General features: G+C 42.9%; 1 protein-coding gene and 1 long non-coding RNA gene across 2 annotated transcripts; one reads left to right on the forward strand and one right to left on the reverse strand.

Annotated features, from left to right (window-relative positions):
• Positions 1–2,318: 2,318 nt before the first annotated feature.
• Positions 2,319–20,786, reverse strand: LOC132461774 (uncharacterized). The gene is made up of 2 exons (XR_009526677.1): positions 20,068–20,786; positions 2,319–5,387 (listed from the first exon to the last, which is right to left on the reverse strand). It is a non-coding gene; the product is annotated as an uncharacterized LOC132461774 (long non-coding RNA).
• Positions 20,787–20,910: 124 nt separating this feature from the next.
• tmem218 (transmembrane protein 218) lies at positions 20,911–25,760 on the forward strand. Its single transcript, XM_060057172.1, has 3 exons — positions 20,911–21,297; positions 21,464–21,566; positions 25,009–25,760. Exons 1-3 carry the CDS (start codon positions 21,185–21,187, stop codon positions 25,141–25,143), a joined length of 351 nt encoding a protein of 116 aa, XP_059913155.1. The 5' UTR covers positions 20,911–21,184; the 3' UTR covers positions 25,144–25,760.
• Positions 25,761–27,125: the final 1,365 nt, after the last annotated feature.

Here is a 27,125-nt window from a genome sequence, read left to right on the forward strand (position 1 = left end):
CAAAATTACCAAAACACAATCGCTCCCGACGTCCACTTGTCTGAGTCTAAGTGCAAAACAACCACATTCCATTGGGGGTCCCTCCGGTTTTTAACAAACTGCCCCACTGTCCTTAGTGGAGTTAAAGTGATTAAGTTACGGAAATTTCCCCCTCACATTCACTCACTTTTTTTGGGGGGGGGAGGGTTTGGGGTGGAAAGAAAAGTGTCCGTTGCCCATAGCATGGCTAATTTGGAATCAAAGTTAATGGTTTCTTAAGCTAGGCTGGGATAAGCTAGGCAGGGACCAGACTGGAAATTGGGACCGTCCAGTGCCTCAGTAAGACTGGAGTAGAAAAACTAAATTCTATTAAATTACCCTCATATTGAGAATCCAAAAAGGCCACTCACCATATTATTATTAAGGCGCCGTAGCACAATAAAATATCTGGCTCAGGGATTTCCAATCCCAAAGCAGCACACAATAAAACCATTCCAATGGGGTAGAACGGCTACTCCGTGTTGGATGGACAGTTTTTCCATGTGTATCAAAGGGGTCAATAGGTCCTTGTTGGACCATCCACTCTACACCCGGTAGTACTCCTAATCCAACGGATAAGATGTAGTCACGTACAGCGCATGTATTGAATTTATGAAGGAGCCTACGTACAGCACTGCATCGCAATTATTGAAATAGACGTGCAAACATATACGTTGCAACACGTCCTTACTCCTTGTTGTCTAAACGTTGGTACATTTTTATTTTATTTTTTTTGCTGGATAGTTGCTGGAGAACTATCAAGAAAAGAGAACTTTGCAGCCCATGTCTTAAAGTCACTTAGTCACTCCCTGCTTAAAGTAAGTGCGAAAAATGTGGATGCAATTGCTCTTTCCTAGGAATTGATTCTGCAACTGCCTGATTCACAACGAGTGTGGCTAAAAATAGCAATATCTCCTCGCTAACCTGATAACCAAACTCATGGTGTACTGTTTGAAATGTATCTTTTCCCTCCCAGCAACTGCAAAATGTTGAAATGGTTTTTTGGTTAGCCCAAAGAACACTCCATTGTTTTAAATCAGCCTGCTATAGAACAACAACAACCCCTCGTTACAAAAGCAACGATTTGGGCTGCCATCTTAATTTTTCCCCCCCCATCTGTTTTGTTTTTCCTTCCATCCACTTCCTTTTTGATGAGCTGGGTACCCGGCCTCCCTCCCCCTCACACCCGAAAACCCCCCCAAAAAATCCCATTAGCTCTTAATGAAGTCGGGCTCCGAGCCCCTCGGCCTCACCTCATTTAGCACAATTGTCTGGCGGCCATTAGCATGGAGGCAATTACAGCGGCGCAACAAGAGTAATGCCGACAGGGACCCTGAGAAATGCGAATAAATAAATATAAATGTTACTATATAGGCCTATGTGTGTAGATATAGACGCTAGTATAATTATATTATCTATGGTGGCACATGCCAATACCAGTACAATTACCACTCTTTCAGCCACACATTTTCTAAGAAGCTCTTTGTAATGCACACACATACTCACACAAACATACACACATATATACATGAGGAATAGTCGTTCCTAAATTCTAATTCTAATATCGGTCAAAGTTTGGCTGAACTGCCGTGATATTTACTCAGTTTCTGATATTTAAATTAGTTTTGGCAAGGGTTTTCACTGGTGCCAACTGTGAAATTTGAAATGGCAACCCACCATGTCCCTAATAGTAGAAGTTATCACTTTTACAGTTAGGGTCCAAAAACAGGCCTCTGTTTTGTTTTTGTTTTTTTAATAAGATATGCATTAAATCCATTATTGGTACTCCCCGTACATTGTACTCCTTCAGCAAGAATACTTTTATTCTGCACGTCTGTCAATCTGTATGGTTGGTGTAGAGTGCAGAGGACCATATGCAGCAGAAAATAGTTGATGCCTGTGTTAGATGTGGCTTAATGTTGCAAATAAGCAATAAAGCAGTCTGCTGGTATGTCATTTGTCCAGCCAATGAAACAAGCTAAACAGTAGAATGGAGCGGTCTGGTGTCTGAACAACACCAGGCGCTTGGGCAGGTGCCAGATTGCCATTGCGTGTCGAACCTCTGCGGACCTCCAAACCTCAATACGACCACCGACCCCGACGTCCCCCCGGCCCCGCCCATGCTCACCCTCACCCGCCCCACCCTGCCAGTCCAGCCTCTCTCCCTCCCTTCCCTTCTTCCCTCCCGCCCTAAGCTGGGGGACAGGTGGCGGAAACCCGATCGGCTGGTGGCCTTCATGGTGGAAGCACTTCCATCATAGATGGGCATGCGGCCCAAATATGCCGCCGTCCCACCCCTATGTTTGTGTGTGTGTGTGTGTGTGTGTGTGTGTGTGTGTGTGTGTGTGTGTGTGTGTGTGTGTGTGTGTGTGTGTGTGTGTGTGTGTGTGTGTGTGTGTGTGTGCGCGCGTGTGTGTGTGCGTGTGTGTGTGTGTCCGTGTGTGTGTGTGTGTGTGTGTGTGTGCGCGTGTGTGTGTGTGCGTGTGTGTGTGTGTCCGTGTGTGTGTGCGTGTGTGTGGGTAGAGGGAGAGAGTTGTTGGAAGAGAGGGATTGATGGTTGAGTGAATGTGGTAGAGAGCCTGCCCAAAAAGGGAGAGCGAGAGGGAAAGAGAGGGCGTAGAATGGACCTCTAAGGTCAGAGGAACCGTGGTGCGGACCTGGCAACGCTCTCCACGTAACCAAGGGGAAACCGGAGGGGCCGGCGTCCAACAATAGTACCGCTCAGCGTCCTCTGAGGGTCAGCTCGACAATAGCAGGACAAGCGGCCCGCACATTGTCAACAATGACCCAAAGCGAGGCTCCGCCACCACTCAGCGCCACACAAAAGTACCCTTGTAGCCTCGCAACGCGACCGGGAGATTCCAGGATATTCACTTTATACAAACAAGGCTCGCTGACACATAATGCCTTATTCGTCTGGGCTCGGAGGCTCATGATCACTTCCCCAGGTCAAATTGACTAGGATACGGGAAGAGGGATGGTCCAGATGTCTTCCTTAATCACAGTGAATGCTTCGCTTAATGCTTGGGAGGTAGGTTTCTTTATCGGGGAACTGGTCTCTATTTAAAAATATAATGACCACAAAACAACATAAAAAGCTTAGGGAGAAGGCATTGGAATGACACCTCCCCACCACCCCCCGTGCTGGGACCCCCTCCGAGCCCCCCCGCCTTGGTGCTGAAACGCTGGAGGCTATCAGACATGCAGCGAAGCAGTTTGCCGCGAAATTGGAAAAGACGATAGACGGAAACATAAGCCCCCCTTGACCCATCGTAGCGATAACCCGCCGTACCAGGTCTCGCTAATGAAAATGTTTTGTGTAAAATAGGGCCGCGAGCATCCCCTGCCTCCGCCTGGAAGAAAGAGAGAGAGCAAAGGGGGCCGTGTAGCATTAAGCTAGGTGGGTGCCTGTTTTAGAGTATAGGGGGCAGGGGGGCTGCTGGATTGCGGGGGTCTCCAACTGAGAGGATATTTAATTAGTGAAATCACATTAAGGCTAACAAAATTACATGTAAACCTATCCTTGGCGGGGACTCTGGAAGCGCGGCAGGAATTTGAGGTCCAGGCCCGGCGGTGGGGAGGAACACGACGTGGGTTCATGGAGGGCTGCTATCACCGCTGTCAATAGCAATTAGGATGGGAGGACTGAGGCTATCAAGTTTTACTTTGAGGAATTAGATGGTGTGAAACAGCAATTGGGGTTCCCTAGTAGTGCTACTAAAAGGCATTAAAATACACTGAACATACAATCCACAGACCGTCGCTTAGAATCAGATTAACTCTCCCCTCGTTAGATTTCGTCATTTAAAAGCAGGAATAAAACCTTCTATTTTCATATTTTAAGGTTTTTTTCAACTTTTTTTATTAATTGTATATGTTAATTAGTTTTCAAGACTTAATAAGAAAAGCATGTGAAAGGAGTCGTCCTTCATGTTTCTGTTAACAAGCTTGAAGTCGTAGATCAGTCATCGCTCTTTGAAGTTAAAATGGTCTTCCCTCCAAATGGGCTGAAATCACATGCGGCCCATGCACAATGAATCCTTCAAAACCACTGACACCAGCCGCTTTAAGTTATAATTGTGTTTTACTACTGTCTATATAATAAGTCAAAATATGTATTTAGTCTGTGCACTCCCGTCAGGTATAATTGAAAGGGTGTATGCTGAGCTACGGTGATTGTTTTAACATATTCACTCATTTAACTCTGAAGGACTTATTATGAACCATGAGATTTAATATGTCTAATCCCTGTGCTCCCAGCTGTCAGCAGGAGCGAGGAGGAGGTCTGGGAAGGGGTTGCGGAGGTGGTTGGGGGTGTCGAGTAAAACCATCATCACCTCGAGCGAAAACGCCTCACACACACACAGACACACACACACACACACGCGCACACACACACACACACACACACACACACACACACACACACACACACACACACACACACACACACACACACACACACACACACACACACACACACACACACACCATGTGACTCGAATCTCAGAACTTTAGACCGTGTTGTGAAGCATGCCTCCCTGAAACTCAGCAGTGTTGTCTAAATTGAGTGTGGTGTCAGAAGAATTGACGTCTTTTATTTTAACAGCAGCACCGTTCCCCGGCCCTCCCCCGGCCCCCCAACTACAACACACACACCCGGTACCCTCTCAAGAGACCACTCTTCCACAGCACCTAGCGTGTTAAACAGGGAACACCTACAGTAATAACCACAGTTTGAAACAAGCACACAGAATTTGTGGGACCGAGCAGGAAGCAGAAGAGATCATTTTGGATGGCAGGCATGTAAGGAAGATGTTTCGGGGTTGTCGTTTGTTTTTTCCCTTATTGAAATGATTATTTGGCTTTGGCAGACTCGGTTGCGCAGCGACAGGGAATGGGAAATCAATAAACATGAGTCGGGCGTGAATCGGGTTTATAGCGTGAGTTACATTTGATTGTGTGCTCCTAAATTAATTCACAGACTGATGTTGGTGACTACAGAACCATTATCTCTGCAAGATGTGCCAACAGAGGGTGCAACAAGGCAAAATGAATATGTTTGAGCGCACGCACGCACGCACGCAAACACACCAACACACACACACACACACACACTCACACACACACACACACACACACATGCACACACACACACACACGTCTAAGTACTACTTCTGTGGTTGGTTGAGCATGTTGGCCTGGTATTGACACACACAAATAAACACATTAAGTAGAAAAAGAGCTTTTCCATTTAATATAAAGGTGGCAGGAGACTTACAGTTGCTTTTGGCCCACAGCAATACAGGAGCGCTCGACGTACGTTCTTCTCCTCTGGATGATCGCTCACACAGCTCTCCACGCAAAGCCTGTTAACAGATGAGCACCGGCGTCATATCAACAACCCAGAGTCCCATTTATCACGTCTCAGCCGACTTCTAAATAACCGTAAATCCAAACAAAACCAGGTTCATTGCCGCATTCAATTGGTTTCTCATCTCAACGACAGCAAAATATTGGTTGCATTTTTCTTTTTTTAAGTCATAACAAACATTATTTTTCTTTTACTGAAAAAGGTAATTCATGGAATGTCATTTTAAATGACTCTCAATGAGCACATTCGCCCGCCCGGACCCAGCCACCCCCGAAGTGTGAAACGGGTCGAGGAGCCGCGGTGGTGCACATGTGAACGATTTAAGTTCAATCAACCATTGAGCGGTCGACACCTGATCTTTCGCTTAAACCTCTCCGAGCCAGTGGGAGTGTGGCAAGGCCTCACAGTGGGCTAGCGAGCTCGGGCTACCTGTTAACAGAGAGCCTCTCAAGGCACTTATTTACCCAGCCGGGCACGAAGCCCTGGGCAGACCTGTATGTGGTGGGTAGGTATGTCGGTAGGTATGGGTATAGGTATTAGGCTGCCTCGCAGGGGGCAAGGACAACGGGGGAATAGATTGGAATGAGAGTTGTGTTGATTTTTTTTCAACCAAGACTTCTTTTGGTCGTTTTCTGAATACTGCTGAAAGATAAGGAACTATAATTAAAGCCTTATAACTGATACACTATGTTCATGTCCAGACTTTAACACACATACTTCCCATGTAGATGACAGTTTTTTCAAGTTATATCCAATTCAGTTAGTATGATTACTGGTGGTATTAGTATTATTATAATACAATATAAAACATATCTCTATTATCTCTATTATAATATATAATCTATAATGAACTCATAAACAAACAAACCTGAGTATTTGTGATAATGGATATAGTATGCATCAACACATTGCCTTAAATGTTTATTTAACATGAAAGGCAAAAAGTAACAAGAATTGAGGAACCAGTAATTATTGGCCATGAAAAATAATTTCAACAAAAACAGTAAAGTTGAGTGCATCCTACGCACTCTCACTTTCCGCCTCCTTTGCATGCATGTCAAAAACAAACAGTTTGGCCCAAACTGGGTGTTTTGAAGCCAGATCACACATTGCTAACTGTAACACAAGAGATAAGACACTTTTTTAGTGTGTTGTTAGTTTTCTTAAATAAGGGAAGCCTAGAAACCTCCCGCCGAAAACAGAGATCCTCAGTCCATGGGAGATTTGGACGAGGGTCTTTCCTAGGTTTCCTCCAGCTACTAAGAAAACATTTTAACCCTCCTGGTAATCCTCTGGGAAGCCCTCCCTAAGCTCAGAGGGTCCTTCCTTTCCCCGGGACCCTATCCCAAACCCCCTTTCCCCCTGTCTGTCCGTCCGTCCGGGAGATCGGACTAGTGTTTCTTCCTAACCCCACCCAACTTCTCCACCTCCACCCTCTCCACTCATCCCCCCCCCCCCCACACACACTCCCTGGAAAGAAAAACATCTCTCAGTGACCCTGCTTGTGGGAGCTGGCCGTCCTTCCTGTTGATGCTGGAGTAAATCAGAGCGAGGCCACCGCTGCAGCGAGGGGCTCCCCCCAGGGGACTGGAGGTCTAATCGCGGCGCTCAGCTCAAAACAATACAACCCACTGAGGGAGATATTAGCCCTGCGTGTCATTCAGACCACACCGTTCTACAACTGGTTGACCTTACCGACCGTGTGCATGTGTACACGTACACGTAAAAACACAAACATACCTACGGGGATGGCACAGGCACATGACCCACGCATGCGCGCGCGCGCACACACACACACTGGTAGACGCAGGCACACGCAATCAGCAATTCATGCACGCACACGCAAACACAAACACACACACACACACACACACACACACTGGCACACACAATCAGCCACGCACACACACACACAAACTGATACACGCAGGCGCACGCAATCAGCCACGTACGTACACAAGCAAACACACACTCGCTTGTGTGCACACAAACACACACACACACACACACACACACACACACACACACACACACACACACACACACACACACACACACACACTGCATCCTTCCCCGTTATTGAAATCTGAAATCTGCATGAAATCGAAGGGAGGGGGAGAAGAAGCGGTTGTGCTGGCGCTCAGGTTACATTCTGTCTTTATTAATGCCGAACGGAACTGGAGACACCGACAAGCTACACTCCCTCGACAAGTTGTTGTGCTCCTTGCACGTCGAGTGGTTTATTGTCGCCCTGTGTACAACATTTGCTTGAATCAATAATGGGATACGCTCCGACGCCTCAGGCAAACCCATAGGAGAGACCTCCAGCTCATTTGAATCACTTCATTTTTACTGTTTGCATCCATTTTCTTTACTGAGCAGATTGAGAGAGGAGACTCTATGAATATTCAGAGATTATCCCCTACATTTTAATCACACAAAGGCTGCACTGGTGAAAGATTCCAGATGGAAAACTTTAAGATTTCGAAATCCTGCTAATTTGGCGAGGAGTTTTGAGGTCAAGGTGTGAAGGGACGGCCAGAAGACTCATCTCCCACAATCCCCGGCGAGCCATAGCCCCCCAGCTGTTCCAGGACTTCCATAACAACAGCTGCGCAGAGGTTTAGTGCTTCACGTTGCCATGACAACTGGCGGGCACGTTTGCATGCAGCGGCTCTTGGCGCTATTAGCGAAAGTGACATTATGCCATAATACAATTTCCATAAAAACAGAAAAAAACCAGCAGTTTTTACTGCGCTAAGATTCTGTGAACATAAAAGGAAGACACTATTCCTTATTTTGCATGATAACGTGTGCCTGTGTGTGGATCGGCATCCTAAACATGTCGGTAAATCGCCCCCACACAAATGAAAACAACGAAGCTTACACCTTAGCATCATTGTGTCCATAACATTAATAGGAAATTCCCTCCTCCTCAGCATGAATGTTTTTCCGGCATTGTACAATAGAATCTGAATGCATTGTTCTCATGCGTGGTCAGCTATATGTGCCACAGATCGCTCTCAGACAGGATGTGCAACAATCAGACATATTTCAGGATTCCTGACAAACAGGATATCAGGTCACCCGGTGGGCTGTCATGGTGGCTGTGCGGATCCAGATACACTGGGACACTGGGGGATTCCTTTCAAATAATACGGCAAGGGCGCAGGAGTAAATGCACCTCCGTTTATGTTTTAATTTAGACAAGTCATCTTGATTTCATGATTCCTGTTTCATTTGTCAATGTCAACCAAGGCAGCATGGGTCAAATATCATGTGAATAATACAAAGACGGTGAAGAAATCCCTCTGAAATAAAATACGACAAGGACAGATAGGAGAAAAAACTGTAATTTTAAGCTTGTTCTCGGGACAACCACGCCTTGACCGTGTGGTTTGAGGCTAACAACTACAAAATTCCAGGGAATTACAAGGGCTCGGGATGACAATGGCAGGTAGGCTATTCCCACGGGAGGGTAACTGAAGTCAGAGTGGCGTCACAGCCAGCTTAAGCCCTCACTTTAACGAGCACACAGCTGATAGAGGCAGCTGTGTCAATTGGAGAACAGCGCACGCATTTAGCTAGCAAAGACACACCGTGTGAATAAGCTAGACCATGACATCATCTACCTCCGCGGATGGTATAACTTGCCTCGGGTAACCGAATTCCCAATCAAAGATGGTGACCAGACCAGCAATGTCTGTTTTACGGTAGTGATTATTCTTGTGTTGCTGCTAAAACATACTAAAGTTAGCATCTTTGAAATGTCCACTCACTTGGTATTCTCCTCTCAAGGTTGGAATTTCAGGGAAGTCTAGGATTTCCTTATATAATCCAAGATTTCCGGCCATTGTTTTCATTATCTTCATGCCTATTTTTTTTTCGTACCTTTTATCAAAGACAAATGTGAGAATGATGGAGCAGTACTCAGAGACCCCTGCGTGTTTAACAGTATGCAGTTCTCTGTAGAGTTACTGTATCCTAGCATTGTCTCTTGAATGCTATAAACACCTCAATAGATACCAAGAAAGTACAGAAAATGTCTTGGTAAGAATTAAGAACGTTAATTTGAGTAATTTAAGCGTAATTAATTTGAAATGCCATAGCCATCCGAAAATGTTGATATTTAGACTGATCCTGGTTGGGTTCAGATCAATCAGGACATTGCTTCCCTGATTGGTTCAGGGAATCCATCTTGCCATTCCACATATGCCCACACAGAGTTATCATCTCAATGGTGGCGAAAAGTAGGGAGCTAGGGCACAGAGGATAGATGCGTTTTAATTAGGTTGCTCATCATTGTCAAATTCTTCCACTCCACTTTACTACTGCCAGATCGTACCTTCAGCACCTTCCCATGGTCTTCTCTGTTTAATCCGTTGTTGAATTAACCAAACGAATAAGATGAACCAGTTCTTGTTGAATTTAGACATCGACAGGCACATAACTGTAGGCTATCAGACTACTCTTTTTTAGTAAAGACAAAATTGTATTTTTGTTCTTTGAATAATGACCTTGACTTATGCTCAAGCGAAGCACCCTTACAACACCAGAAGAGCACTTAGGTGGAGGCTACGGTACATTGACTCCTCTCGCCTAGCCAAATAGTGTAAGCCAATAGTAGTGTTGTTACCATAGGAAGGGAAGACACTGAAAGAAAGAAAAAAGGTTGTAGTTGTTGAATGCTAACAAAAAAAGACTCAGTTTAAGGTGAACAGGTTTGTCACCCTAAAGAAAGAGCTCCAGATGTTAATTAATATCACGGCTAAATTATTGTTATTTAGTTATCGAAATCTAACTGGCAGCTAATCTAACTAAACAGCTCCAGTAACCTGATACACCAAATTAATTTTACATAGGCCTATTAAATAAATAAACAAAAAGGTAGGCTTAGTAAGACAAATATGTGGTCAATTTGTGAATAATATTTAAACCGTGAATTATTGTGTTGGTCTGTACACAACACATAAAAACACACAGGCACAAACACAATTGCTTGTAGGATTACATTAAGTAATTTGCCTGGTATTTAAAGTAAATAAAATAAAAAATGTACCCTGAAGTTTGTTATAGTGTGGTACAGAAGGAGGACCATGGAAGTAAGATACAGAGGAATTCTCAGGTCAGAGCCTGTTTTCTCACTCTCTCTCCCTCTCTCGATCGCTTTTCTTCTGCCGTCTCATTGCCTCCCATTGAGTGCATAGGAAAAAGGTTAACCCTTCTGGAGAAGCTCTGGGGCACAGCTTTCATCTTACTTTCCATCTTTTGAGTTGAGATTTGAACGACGACGTCTGCCTTTTGACAGATGACTAAAACGGGACAAAAGGGTCTAGCCGCTGAGAAGATCAGTCTACCTGTCTACTGACCTCTCTTTACAACTGGCTTTCTGAGAGAGGGTAAAACTGCAACAGGAAAAATGCAGTTATAGCGGCTAAGACATCCATGGCACAAGATCTCACACATGTGAAAAATAAATACAATAAATCTCTTTCTCAGATTGGCAGATTGTAGAAAGCTTTTACTGTTCATTTGTATATCAATAGAAATAAATAAATCTCCTGATCTGCAATAAATGGTAAACCTGTTTTATCAATACCCCTGACTGCAGGAGGCAAGGAAGGTAGGTATGACAGACAGACACACACACACACACACACACACACACACACACACACACACACACACACACACACACACACACACACACACACAAAGGGTGGGAGGCAGGTGCAAGTCATCCCTCATCTCTTGCCATGGTACATCTCTCCTTTATAGTCCCACTAGGGCTCTGGAGCCCCCTCCTGCACCACACACACACACACACACACACACACACACACACACACACACACACACACACACACACACACACACACACACACACACACACACACACACACACACACACAACTGAAGCATCTCACCCCCCGCTCTATTCTCACCTTACCCACTGAGACAAAACAAAAAGACCTGGCCTCAGATCAGAGCTCTCTCATTTCAAAATGCATTTTCTTACACCACGCTGACACCGCAGCAATGCCAGGCAGCAGCCAGCGAAAGAGGACACCGGCACACATACAGTGGGCACACACACAAAAGCATGCATGCAGAACGTACACACACACACGTGTGTGTGTGTGTGTGTGTGGGGGGTGTGTGCGCGTGTGTGTGTGTGTGTGGGCCTGTGTGTGTGTGACGTGTCTCTCGCTCTCTATCTCTGTTGGCACGGATGGCGATTGACCATAGGCCCCACTCCTCCGCCAGCCAAGATTGTGTCATCGTATGGACAGACGGGTTGCAGTATCTACATAGCTAGGCTGCTGTGTTTAATACCATACACCTTTCACCTTCTCTCTCTCAAGAACACACACACACACACACACACACAACACACACACAAACACACAGCTGTGTCCGTCTATTTTAGCATAGTGGTGTCATGTCCTTTTTGTAGTTGAACCTTTTATGTTTTTAAAGAGCTTAATATAATGCCGGAGAAAGGGAGTGTGTATGTGCACGTGTGCATGCGTGTGTGTGTCAAGAAGTGGCAGTGGGAAGGCTCTGTGAGGTTGGTGACAGCATTAGCTAACAAAATCTTGTTTTCCACTGTAATTGAAATAAATAAATATTCTGTGGCAACATTCACACTAAATAAACCTACTTGGAGTACCAATTTAATTCCAACTTGTGAAAATCGACAGTTTGACTAATCTTGAGATGTGGGATGTACTCAGTCGGAGGTGTCATCTCACTCACACTCAGTAAGACATCGAATTTAAATAGACCTCAGATGGATCCAAACTGTGTTTTTTTTAAAGATAATTTTACTTCCCTCAAATAGAAGCAGGATTGTATCGACGATAGAGGAACCGGGGCTCATTATGAAAATATGGTAATCTACGGAGAATATCAGGCTACACATCTACCATCTTGCCCTCAACAAGACACAAGGACAACAGGAACAGATTGGATAAATTGCCAACATCATTCTACCAATCCATACGTCTTCTTAATGTATTAATATATATATATATAATTGCAAAAACAGCGAACGGCTAAATAAAATATAATTTACATCACTTGCTATCAGCTCACATGCTGTGTTGTCCCTCAGACAACGTGCTTGAATCATTCTGGTTCTCTTATCTAGGGCTACAAGGTGGGTCTGAGTGGACTCAGTGCACAGCATTAAAAACCTTATCTCTGCATTCGTAAACACATCCATGTGGCGATGCACTGCCCCTTTCTGTGATGCGGTTGGCTTTCACGGAACAAGCTGCTGGGGCTGACGTAGAAAATCTCATCTGTTCTGGGAATCTGTTTCTATTGAGGTATGCAAGCTTACACTTTCTCATAAACCATGCGTTTAAAGGTTAATACATTAAAAACGATATGACGTAAAGCTAACAATAAAAAAAGAAAATGTGGCAAACTCGCATTAGAACTGGAAGATAATAAATTTGGTGGATATAAGGGAAAACTGCAAAAAATATTAATATATATACATAACCTTTTGCCGCTAATAGATTTTCACTGCATCTTTTCGCTTTTCAGGAATGTCCTAAAACAATACAATCATTATGAACGCTGTACTCTTAACATTGCACATATCCGAGCATGCTAATTACCCCACACACAGTTTGAGTTCATTTATTATGCATGAAATAATCTAATATGATGGCTCTGATAATTATGCGCACACAGACACGATAAAAGAGTGGTAACCAATTATGGCAAAAGAGAGCCAGAGTCAAGGAAAAAGTAATTATTCTTTGTAGTATGGTGTAAAAATTAGGGTTCTGTCCGTGCTGTTTAATACAGTCACACAAATGTGTGTCTTGTTAAATTTTTCCGTATGTGTTCCCCAAGCCTCCCTTTCAGCACTCGGGAAATCTTCCATCTTTACATTCAAGCTGAAAAGGGCATATGACTTAATAACTCACAGGAAAAATCATCCTTAACCGAAAGGGAATAGAATTAGAGTTAAACGCTACAAGTCAGACAAATGTTGTGCGCGTCATTTAAACATCGCCCCGTTATTGTGTATAAGAAATGACGTGAGGTTAAAAGCAGGAAATTGCTGTTTACACCCTTGACACAGAGCAGCATTCATCAAAGACTTGTATGGTATGAAAAATGTATGGTGACAGGGGGAATGTTGGAGTTGAACTACGTTCTCAATCAGCCTGCTATTTCATTAAGCTGCAGGGATTCAGAAATAAGTCTTCTTTTTGTTATTCTATCAAACAAGACTAACATTGAAGCTTGTCTAGTTTGAAAAAAAAACACAACATCCCTCAGAGTTATGTCACTCTGGAGCAATACTTCTAGTGGAAGTGGCCTCAGACTAGTGTGACCCAGTGGAGTGACTAGGAAGCGAAAGAGGTCAACTTCACACCTCCACAGAGACCAGGAGGCCGTGGAAAGCAGTAGCAGACCCAGAGGTGTATAGGCCTGCACATGATGGCTTGCAGAAAGGCTCGGCACTCTGCGGTGAAACGCAAGGCTGTGCCCCGCAGCTTGCTGATCAGCGATCAACCAATCGCCACAGTTCCCCAGGAGAAGAAGCCTCCGCACCACAAACGGAGTCAAGATGGGAATCTTTTAAAAAGCGGAATGATGTGTAAAAATGTTTATAGAGTATATAGTATAGGATAACAGAAGGATCACTATGGTGGGTCAAACTCAGGACTAAATCAATTCAATCATTTTTGAAAATTAAAGAAATCTGTTTTTGCATTTATTAATTGAATTGCCTGACATCATTATTTGCAGGTTATTTTGGCCATGTGGCTGTTTATATATACCAATTGGTTTATCATCTATCTACAACTGCAGCACAGATGCAGGTCTTTAATATTCAGGATTATACAAGGTTTAGGTTTAAGGTTAAGGTTTAGGCATTACAAGTTTTGTTATCGTCTCTCATATTGCCTACCAGATTTAGTTTTAGAAGTTACACTTCTCATTTGAATAAATACAAAATAAATGAATGATTATTAATATATTATGACAAATGATTATATACAGACAAATTACAGTAAATCATAGTAAAATATCTAAAATGTATATTCGTTAAATTACATTTATAAATGTTCCTTCAAGTATATATGTGATTCATTATGTATTAACATACACACATTTTTGTTCCATTCATCTGTTCTTGATTTTTAACAGAGACCAATGTGCTGAAAGATAGATCATAGTTATTTCAAATTCAAATAATCAAGAAGATTAAGGAAACAACTCAAATATCACATATTTTAAGTACCAACGGGTTTGGTAGTAGCCCGGTACTGTTCATTTAAACGTTTCTGTCTTCAGGGGTCTAGTGAACACACAAACACACACACACACACACACACACACACACACACACACACACACACACACACACACACACACACACACACACACACACACACTAGTAGCAGTTCAATATACTTCTTACTGTCTGAATGCTATTTTTATCAACATTATATTTGCTAGCCATAGTAATATGATGCAATGATATACAAATGAAGCATACACAAGTGTTATACCTGGAACTATAGTTATGTGAGTGTAAAATATAAAAAGGGCATCCAACTTGCAGCTGCTTCAAACTCTGTAATCAGGTGTTTCATTTTACTTTGCCGTCTCTGAGTTTGGCAGGGCTCAATGAAAGGGACATTTAACAGCCAAAAGACTTCAGCTGCACTCAAAAATGTAAGAAAGAAAGTGTATTTAAATAGCCAAAATTGAACATACTGAGGCGAAGGATATGAGTCAGAACAGAACAGCTCACCTACATTTGAAGGGGATTTTGAAAAAAATACAAAAAGATTTGCGCTTTAATATCCTTTTTGAGGTTACAACTTGGCTCGGTAAATTTAACTCACCTAAATTAGACCTAATCCTTTTTTAAGTTACAGACAATTTGCCTACTCTATAGCATACAGATGAACAAGAAGTGTGTTGAACAAACTAAACACCAAACACTGGAACAAATGACCAAAGACAACCACAAAAGGTAAAACTGATTGCATTGGTGCCATGGAGTCTATTTACACATTGAACTGTCGATTAATTGTTTGGAAATAATATTTGTGGATGCAATGTTCATGTGTCAATACTAGCAATTCTATGCGGCAAACCTAGATTTTAAGCTATGAAAAGAGATTTATATTTTGTAAATATGTTGAATGGCTATTTCTCTTTTGTTACAGATTCATCCCTAAGAGATTACCACACACTAATCAATTTTTCCTATACATTTATTCATTTTGCAGGAGCCACATGAATAGGAAGCTACAGTATGCTTGGTGATTTTTTTTGGCGTTGCTTTAATCTGCTGATGAATTTAAATCCAATATTTTGAACTTCACAATGCTCAGCTGTTCCCGGGACTCAAACATATATTACATTCAGGATTTAGTGCATGCTTCATACTTTTTTCTGTGTGAAGCAGCAGACTATTTATTTATATGGATTATCTGCTTTCTCCAAGAAATGGCTACACCTTTGGCACAATGCTGTTCCCTCAATAATGACCATCCCAGTATGAAAATACTTAATCGTTTCTTCATCTAGTCTGAGAGATAAAAATATCGCAAAACGTGATTCAAACATTAACAAAGTATGGTGGAGTAAAGTGCTACGCATGAACCAATCTATCCAAGTGAAAAAGTGGTACCATCTTTGCGTTCCTTTTGTGGAAATCTATGAAGCTTGCCCTTCAATGCAGCCTAGTATTGTGGAATGTGCGCCTGCTGTTTTCTCATTTCCTCTTTGTGGATATAAAGGGGAACGCAATCAGAGGACTGTTGTTAAAATCATTAGCTAATGACTAAAGCTTTTATACCACTTATTTCATGGTGCTGTGTCTTCCTTATGGATCACTCCGGCGAGTGTTCCTCAAGAATAGTGCTTTCTCAAAGTTTGCTCGAGACCAACAGGGCATCATTCAAATCTGAAGCCAGATGAATCAATGCAACCATCCTGTATGACCCTTTTCAAAAGAAGGAGGTATCGATTAGCAACAGGGGAATCTCAAGAGCCTCTTAACACAGGCAAAAGACTATCGTGGGATTTTCAGCATTTGTTGCGTGTGACATATTTGTGTCCAAATATGTCTATATGCAAATAAGTCATATATGCCTACTCTATACGAAGTTATACCTTTATGCACATTTGAAGATAATATATATTTTAATTCAAAACACAAAACACCAATAGTAATCAGGCCAAAAGGCATTTGGATACAGAATGTATATATTAAAGGCATGAGCCAAACCTTCTAGGCCAAACAAAATTTTAATTACATGTATGAAAACAGATTGGATCAGTCATCTCTAACGACAACACCCGTTCCTCCAAATATATTTTCATCGTGGCATCCATGTCATTATGTTGTTTTTTCGTATTTCACGAGAAGGGGGGAGCGGACGTACGATGAATCGCTCTATCTGCCGGATGCCTCTGCCGGAGGAGCATAAAGCCAGCCGCCCCATCCATCTCCATCTCTGATTCCCCGTCCCCTGGTGACGACTTGCTGCCGAGCCGTGCCAACGCAGCAGTAGCGGTGGAATGAGAAAAGGGTAAGTATGCAAGGGGCCAGCTCTAAGCTCAGCCATCTGACGGCATAAACAGGCTTCCTGGCCTCCTCCAGAGAGCAATAGGGATCAAGCTAGATTAGTGGCCACGGCGTATGTAGGGACTGGACGGGGCCAGAGCAACACATTTGTCTAAAGGGTCGGTGTAAGAATGAGCATCAGAGAGGGGGGGGGATAAAAAAAGACCCCCCAACCCCCCTCATTGCTTGAGGGGCTTCAGAACAGGACCTTGATGCACTCTGCCAGCGGATACCCAATAGACTAATGCCTTATGAATAATTCCCAACACTTTCTTATCTTCGTTTTCTAGGGCAGTTTATAGGCAAGAAAGGCAGCTCGAAAAACAATTACAGGTTCCACCATTTGCATGCCAGAAGACAGAGGAGGCAGGCGGCCACCTACAAGTTCAAGTATACAAGAACCCCCCGAAGAAAATGAGTCTGATTTTATGCATGCGCTACATTGAGGGACCGTGAAGGGTAGAGTGTTGCAGGCAAAGGCGAGGGGGAAATGACAAGACATTTGTAAGCGGTTTAATTTCCCCCAATTGCATTATTGCCCTACATAAACGCCTAAATTGGTTTGTAACATATGCTTTCCTCGCACCACTCACTTCCTTCATTTAGTGTGACTGAATCGCTTCTTTAGTAATTATCCTCCACACAGAGAAACTGCAGGAACGCACAGCATCACACCACATAATGTCATTTACTCATAATGCAAAGGCTGGGAGTATATGCAAATAATGTGTCTGGGTATTTTGCAGTCTCAAATGCGCCCCCAGGCTTCTTGTCCAATGACACAAATCATCAATTAAGATCTCAGCGGGGTTTAGTGGCATCGTCTAAATTGGCATCATCCCTATCTAGCAATATTCAGGGCTGTGTGGGGGGCGCGACGCAACAAAGAACAAACATCACTACGGGTGATTGGTGGAGGCAGCGGTGAGGTTGTCTTTAAACCCGGTCTTGGGGAATAAGCATGTGTTTGGGTGTGGGTCCTCCTTTATCATAGATATCTTTTGCATCTTGGCCGAAAACAAAAGTACAAAAAACACAATTAAAAGGACTTAGGTGCCCGTACTTTGGATAACACACACACACACACACACAGGTATGGTAGTCTAAGTAGAGTATGAGAGGAGCCTAAATGAACATTCTTTGGAAAAGGCAGAGTGAGGTTCCTTCTGAGATTTATGCTCAGCATTCCACGCCTCCCTAGCGCCTTAGCTGTGAGAGACTAATATTGTTTAAATTGCCTTTGTGAATTCTCAGTGAGGCAGATGAATAATAAATAAACAGCTCAGACATGTTTAATTGAGCCAATTCTTAGACCACATTCTCGGGTCCCACTCAAGCTATTATTATATTGAATGCTAAATGATATGCCAGTCATAGAAAAAATGGATGGAAGATAATAGGAACGGACTGATGGATAGCTAATGTTAGCTGTGATTCCAGTAATTGAACTAATTTATCTATTTCTATTTCAACTTACTTCCTCCCTTAGCTTACATGCTAGACAGGAAACCTGGGAACCTTTTTTGTCAAGAAAGGAAATGATTACTGGCCAAACGATGGTGTTTGAGCATGCCTCTTGATGCGTAGCTCAATTGAGTCAGACTAATGTCATTTTTATGTAAGCAAAACATCTTATGGTGAAATAGCTCATTCCTTTGCATCGTTGGAGTATAGGTCAGTGATCCGAACTAAAAGACAATAAGTGGTGCTTAAAAAAAGGACACTGTGCTCTCTGCTAAAGGTAAACATTAGAGCTAGCTGACTGATCCAGGCTGGGGTTAGGGAGGCCTACTAGATTTCCTAACCCTGATAAAGAACCATCTTAGATTGGCTCTATTACATTAGACGAATGTGTTCAGTTGCAAGGTTGCTTATTATATTATATTTAATGCTACATATATCATACTGAGATAAAATGATATAAGGCCTGACTTCAATTTTTTCAAGGATGATTAAGGATGACATTTAGTTTGAATCGGTATGCTAGAATGACTTGCTATTACATTTTGTATGAGTTCTACATTATAAGTATTATTTTTTAATATGTGCAAGGATACTAAAAATCTTTTTATTTCTATTTTTTTTTCCAAATTTCAAATAAAAGTTGTCCACAAAATGTAACACACGCACGAACGCGCACACACAGAAAACACACACACACACACACACACACACACACACACACACACACACACACACACACACACACACACACACACACATATCGTGGCAAAAATCTTTCCACATGATGCTCACTCTGATGTGCAAAATATTTTCAACACATAAGAAATGACAAAGTCGCTTTGGAAACATTTGAGCGGCAACAAACAACACAACTTAAAAGATCCAAAACAAAAGCCTTCTACCAAAATAAAACAAATCAATGGTCTTGGACAATATAGTATCGAATGGTCAACACACTGCAGCCTACTGAGTGCACACATGACATTAAACACGACAAACATTATTTCATGCAATAGATAATCCTTTCAATTAAAATGGATCCTATAAAATCATCCGGATAGTTATTCAGGTAGCCTAGTCTAGATTTCTCGCATGCAACCATTTCCGCGACCAAAAAACATTGTTTTTTTGTTGATTCTCCGAAAGAGGCACGACTAGTATTATTTTGCCTCGCCTATATCTCAAACAAGCTACACGCACCGACACAAATTGCCAACACAATTAATTCCAAACGCCGAATCCAACGGTATTTTAGTCCGCTACAAGAAGGCATATCCGTTACGTTCCCTCTCTTTCTCTGTACCCCCTCCCGTACTCCCTCCCTCCCTCTCTCTCGTTCTCTCTTCCTTTCTCTCTCACTCTTACTACTCTGTCTCTCTCACTTACTCTTTTTCTGTCTCTCTCGCTCTCACTCGCTCCCTCTCTCTCTCTCTTTCCCTCTCACTCTCTCGCCCCTCACATTGGCCCTGGCTGTCTGGCTGTATGAATAATGTCCTGCCTTTTATAATGAGGGGAAGAAAGACGCTGCCGGAGTGCCCCCCCCCCCCCCCCCCCCCAGTCCATGCTCTGACATTGAAAATGAATGACAGCTTACCTGAATGCCAATCTTCATCAGACTGACACCAGGCTGACAGTACAGCCTATACTCCTCGGCACAGGCGATGACGTCTGGCATGCAAGACCCCTCCCACCACCAACCCCTCTCCTCCTCTTCTCCTCTCCACGTTTTCTCGGAGAAAGAAAAAAAACACAACATGTAGGCTTCCGTGTTTTCCCCCACTCCAGTAAAAGCCACGCACTCAACCACGACCGCCGCAAGTACCATGAGTGCACGTGCGCGTGTGCATTTACACACACTGATACACGCACGCACGCGGGACGGTAGCTCGCACGCGCAGACGCACGTGAGGTTTTTGCACGGATCTGGCCAGCATCTGGTGGGTGCATATTGATAATCGCATATCTTGAAATACTCACCCAGAGTAGGCCTACTTAAAAACCAAAACGACACGGATGTGGTTCACAAAACAATACCATGTGTATGTGTAGGCCAATTCAATTAACCGAAAACAATTAAAAAGACAAAGACATACTATAACGTAATACACGTTGGATTATGTGTTTGAAAAGACTGAGTCCCTCAATTATTGAGTTGCAAACCTTGCATAAATAAGCACGCAGAATATTTGTCGACACTTAATCAGCGATAGGCTTAACAAATGGCTCACAATACGCCGCTACTAAATTATCTTCATAATGTATTTCAATATTAACTGTCATTCCTCATGAAGTGCCCATGCTATCCTGTCATTGATTACTCGTCAAACTCTAACTTTGATTCGCCCTATTTGCTGTTAACCGCCGTTGGACTTCACTTCCCGGCAGGCTTTGCGACTAGTTGCAGTAAGGACCTGTCTGAGTGGCTAGCAGACACCCCCGTTGTCCTGTTACGTTCAGTGTTATTGTTACTGGGACTCAGCGTTTCGTTACCAGGAAGAAACCATTATCTGAGGCATCCTACTTAACGTGAACTGCAACGGTTGGAAATTAATAGAAAATGACTGAACCGAAAAGTTTTTATGCATTTGCAGATATGCAGCTATGCATATCTAACCAATAGCTATTGGGTCAAAATAGGGCTATACATTGCCGGATTCATCGAAACAAGTGACAGCAAATAACAGCAAAATCTCTAACCAACCTGCATAGCAATGGCAAATACAGTGCTAGGAGGAGTTGGTACTGGTGTTTTCCTTATAGTCCTCATCTGGATCTTGGCTTTAATATTCGGGATCATCCTTTTGAGGGGCTCTGGGCCAATCAGGTATCTACGTTAAAGTTAATAGACTCAAATACATAACTTACCGTCAAGACGATGATGTTGTCGAAGTGAGGATCTAAACTGTCCAACGTCATAGTGCTATATTTTAATGTACAATAGTGCTGTCATAATGTAATTTTATCTTTTTGTTTTTTTTATATTTTGATAGACTAGGAGTGGTTCCGGTGTTTCTCGTGGCTCTCATCATCACACTGGTACTGGTGTTTTTCCCCCGGACATCGGAGAACATCCCTCCATTCCAAGAGGCGGAGGTATTTACGATATTTGATAATAAAGGTCAATGCAAGATTTGCTCTATGCTACACAATGGGTCAGAGGGGCAGGGGATACAAATACAGTCAGATACTGGTTATCAAAAGGTGTTTTATACTCTTCTGTTACAATGTTTCAGAGCATTACTCCACTTACAACTTCCTTAGTTTTTTGTATTTTAGGATATGTAGGCTCAAAATGTGAGGCTCTCTCTTATAGATCAAATCATGCAGTTCACACAATTACAATTTCCCTAACAAAAATATATTATATCAACAATTTGGGGGAAATGCAAAACCACACCTGGATGCCACAACTCCAACCCATGCATGTGCAGCCTGCTTCATGAACAGGGTCAAGCGCTGGCTCAGCCAATGGGAGAGTCTGTTCAATCATTTCATTACAGTAGCCAAGTGCATCTGCCAATATAAATACACCCTGTTATTATATATATCACGCTGATCTTCTAAAATAGGCCTATACTGTTGCTCCATGCCAGGGAAGATTTGTTTAAGTAAGCCCAGCTTGGGGATTTGGATGTTTTGGATGGGAACATTTTTATTCATATCACAGTATGCTCCGCATTGGTCTACGCTAGATTGTGTTGCCACTTAAAATGTACATACTTTTATCATGTATGTGGCAATATATGCAATGCTATGCACAAATGTAGCTATTTATACACATGTGCATTGTGCATTCAAGTCAGGTGACCAATTATGCAGAACCAGTACTGTTGTGAATATCTGTGTGTGTGTGTGTGTGTGTGTGTGTGTGTGTGTGTGTGTGTGTGTGTGTGTGTGTGTGTGTGTGTGTGTGTGTGTGTGTGTGTGTGTGTGTGTGTGTGTGTGTGTGTTAAGGATCTGTCTTGGCTTACCGTCTCTTCATGCATGTACAAGTGGTCAGCAGCCCTGAGACAACAAGATTCTAAATGGGGAAAAAAATCATAGCTTCATGCTGCATAAATATCACATTCAGAATAGAGATGGAGTTAAAGCAAAAGAATAGCGAGTTTTACTTTTGCTATTCAGCATGGAAATATTGTTTTAATAAGGACATTGTGGTGGGGAAATCTAAAATATTTATTTATAAATATTTTTATTATTCTGCCAATCAATCATTTCCATCCCGATCTGTCGTTTAATGAACTTCTGCAACACAAGTGTGTTGTCTTGATGTTTTACTAAGACAATTTAGGGGGACAGAATACTCACTACGTGTGTGTGTGTGTGTGTGTGTGTGTGTGTGTGTGTGTGTGTGTGTGTGTGTGTGTGTGTGTGTGTGTGTGTGTGTGTGTGTGTGTGTGTGTGTGTGTGTCTGTGTGTGTGTGTGGTTCAACAACCCTTGTCGTACAGCGCAGCTCCGCTTTATCTAATTCCAACAGCCCCAGAACAAACATCCCAGTGTTGGCTGCTGGCTGTTGTCAATAAGCCAGACAGATTTGCCAGGGCCAAGATGCTAGTCCATAGAACACAGCCTGGTGGAGACCTGCTGTGGTCAACCTACTGTTTACATTGCCTGTAAAAACCTGCATAACCGAGTTTGAATTACTTTCTTGATTTAAGTTTATTGCTCTTTGTGATGGGATGGCTAATGGGATTTCTTATTAATTAAATTTGACTTTTTTGTTGATAAAAAGGGTGTAAAGTTTGAATGGACAAATTAAACCGCTTTTAATGGAACATCTTCCTTTGGTAGACCAAAGCCAAACCAGAAAGTCTTGGTACTGTTGTAAACTAACACTATTTCCTATGCAAACCTGGCCGTGGGTGTGTTACCTCAATAACCTCTTTATTTGTGCAGTGTCAGACTTGTTGTGTTCAAAACATGGTAGAACATGAACATGGCCACCTGCCAGCGGGTACACACAGATTTGATATCATACAGCTCCAATCTGGATTAATTACGAAGACGCCGACAGCCATTCAGCATTAGAGTGTTGGCGCGGTTGGCATGGCAACCATACATGAGCTTTCTGATTTAATGACTGCCGGCTTTGTTGCATGCACAGCAGTCTCCCAACGTTTGTCGCGTGTGTGTACCTTGTCGAAGGCGCGTGTGCTGTGTACCTGCGCATACGTCTTTCGTTATATTTATCTCTGTATGCCTTTGGTGTGTAGGTAACTTTGTGTGAGATACGTCTGGTCTAACCTCTTGCTTTCAAACAACGGTAAAGTATCATAGTGCCAATTAGGCCTGTCCCTGAGTGGGGGGAAGGGAGGTGGATGGATAGGCGTTACACACACACACACACACACACACACACACACACACACACACACACACACACACACACACACACACTCGTGCTCAATGCCACATTAATAATACATGGTGCCGCTCTGGGTTCCCATCGCCGGCCTAATTGGCAAATTAAAGTGAGATGTGTTAAATGTATCCATAAGAGCCTGTATATTCCAAATAACGATTCTCAGGCCACATTCACACACACACACACACACATACACATACACATACACATACACACGCACGCACGCACGCAGGCAAGCATACACTTGCATACACTGTATGTCTTGTGGCAGAATTGCAGTCTTGCATTTTGTGACACAATTTAACATCAATAATATTGTTTGCATAACGCAGAGCGCCAGCATATCTATGGATTCATGACCAACCGACCTGAAAAGAAACCCTAAATGTCCAGTCGTATTTCTGTATTTATGGCAGAGGTGACATGTCACAGTAATTCGGTGACCTGTCCAATATTGAGTGAATTTATTGGAAGAATCAACATGGAGATGAATCTCCCGTCCCTGGCTTGTGCTTTGTTAATACCGGTGTATACCCTCTTTTAATGCATCCATGCTCCACTCCGATACTGATGAAAGCCGGACTATCTCCTAGCTGTACCAAAGAGAGGTTGCGCCATCTAGTGGTTAGATTGCAGATGTTAAAATGGATGAATGGATATTCAGTTTCAATATGCGGTGCAATTCACTCTTCATAATACTTTTGTAGCCGCCTTCAGTGGCAAAAACAAACACATTGTTATGGCAAATTGAAAACAATTATTCATACCTAAAAAAAACATAACCTTATTTATATCCACAGTTATTGTATGGCTTCCACAAGACAAATGTGCGAGTGTAATGGAATCCAATGGTCCAATGGTCATGCCACACTGCAGGGAATGGGGTAACAAGTATCCTGATAGTTAAGTTCATTAGTTAGACTTAGAGGGAGCTCTATGTCCCTGGTGTCCCCTGAGTTATCCAAGACTATCAGAGGTAGATCATGGGTACAATGAGTTCCTGCAGTCGTTCAATGAATGAAAGAGATCTGTCAACCATAAACGTATTGTATATATGACGGATTATTGCCTGTATGACGGATCTGTCTCCGTCATCCGTCATACAGGCAATAATCTCCCCTGGTCTGAAGTCCCATCCGATAGAGTTTGAACTATCTTGTCCCCCACAGATCGTGGATCAGCTGTTTATCGGTCGCTACGTGCTGCTCTCCGTGGCCAGCGTGGCCTTCCTGGCAGCCCTCTTCATGCTGCTGCCCTATCACCTCCTGGAGCCTGTTTACGCCAAGCCCCTCCGGACCCGCTAGATCTGGCTCCGCCCTCTCCACACTAGGGGGATGGCCAAAGAGGAAGAGGAAGTGGACCCTGGTTGGGTCCTGCAAGATCCTTCAAGACCCTTTCACCTGGGAGTGGACAAAAACAGACTCGGATGAAAAAAAAAAATTCCCCATGCCTGACTTGTGTGGTTTGGTAGGTTAGGTCGAGTGTACACTCCAAAGAGTGGAGGATTTTAATGATAGCATGTGTTTATATATATTTTGTGTTGATTGATATACTGTATTTTATTTATATTGAAGAGTTTTTGGAGTTTGTGGTATTCCTGCTTCACACAAATATCAACTCTTTCGAGAGATGGGAAACAGGAACTCACAAAGGCCAAACTGGGAAGCCCATTATAGGATGCTAACAGAGTTAACAATTTTCTACCTGTCAGTTTTTCCCACTTACGCTGATGATAAGTGTGAATGGTGAGGAACCTACAGAGCGATCGCTCTATACTGACTGCGCCTAACATTCGGTCCACTCTGGCAGCTACAGTGACAGATGGAAATTGTGCTGTCCATAAGTGTCTGTGACCAAATGGGCCCAACAGGGGACTCCGTTTTATCTGGGTCAAAAATAAAGCAAACAACAGTTATCACAATGTTTTATCTTTTATTTTTTAATCCCCTTTATAATGATTCACATTATGGCTCATAGATGGGGCTTGGCAGGTGGTTGCTAATGAACGTATATCAATACAACTTTAACCAACCTGCCAAAAAATTACTCACAGGATAGCCTCCACCCCTCCCTTAACACGTAAAACGTGTTTGTTACTTGGCTTCAATCCTAGAATTCATCCACGGCAGGCTGTAAAAAATGTCCTGATCTTGATCTATTTTTGGTGTTCTCGTTTTATAGGTAAGCCCAATTAAGCAGTTTTAACCAAGGAATTAAAGCAAATCAGTAAACTATGGTTTGAAGACCTCCTGTGGTGGAAAACTTTATATCAGTGCAGTGGGATTTTGCTATTCTGGGGCAAATATATGAAATCACAGCCTATAAAAAAGGTAGTATGTTTTACTACGCCTTTAGATGGGATTTGTCACCTTAAGATGTAGTGACCCTTTAACATACAAACGATAGAACTACATTTCTTCACCCAGGGTTTGTTGATCGACAGCATAATTCCTCTCTTCCCGGCTTGTTACCGCCCGCCCTGGTTACGCCGGCGATTCCGTCCTCGATAAATATGCAAACAATCTAACAGAGCATAATGAGCCGTAGCCGTCTGGAGGTCTAATTATAAACACTCGCGCCCACCACCAACGGGCAGCCTATCCACCAGCAGCAGCAGCACCACCTACCTACCGTTTGTTAAAGTGTGAAGTCCAGAGAGACGTGGAGTGGAATTCCAACCAGATGATAAAAGAGAATGTAATGAATCAAAACCAATCCTATTAGTTCCGGCCCACATCCCTATACAGGGCCTCCCTCTCTCCAGCACAACAATCCACTGCACAATTTCACACTAACTGGGTGGGGTTGAGGAGGAGGTGGTGGTGGTGGTGATGGGGTGTGTCTATGTGTGTGTTGTTGGGGTGGGTGGGGGGGGGGGGGGGGGGAAAGGGATCAGTTGAAAGAAGAAAAGTTAAACCCGGAAGGGCCGCGTTGTCTGTAATTGGCCGTGTGATTACTTCAAAACCTGTTACTCCCTCTGTAATGATATAGTTTCGAGAGCATCTCTTGAGAAATTTTCATTTTGTGCTTCTCATATTGAAACTTTTAAGGGTGAGAAATTTGATATCGACATATTGGAAGACATTTGCTCAAATATTTAGCAAGATCCAATGAAATTAGGGTTAGGTTAGGTGCCATGACTTGCCAGAGATTGACCTGACCGTTAAACATTATTGAACCTAAACTATATAATTCCAACAGTAGGTGAGTCTATACATCAAACTAAGACAATACAATCTCAAGAGCTTCTGCCTCTTGAAAGTAAAAATGTTTGCAGAAGAGTCTA

This window comes from Gadus macrocephalus, chromosome 7 (genome assembly GCF_031168955.1).
Source record: "Gadus macrocephalus chromosome 7, ASM3116895v1".
Classification (NCBI taxonomy): domain Eukaryota; kingdom Metazoa; phylum Chordata; class Actinopteri; order Gadiformes; family Gadidae; genus Gadus; species Gadus macrocephalus.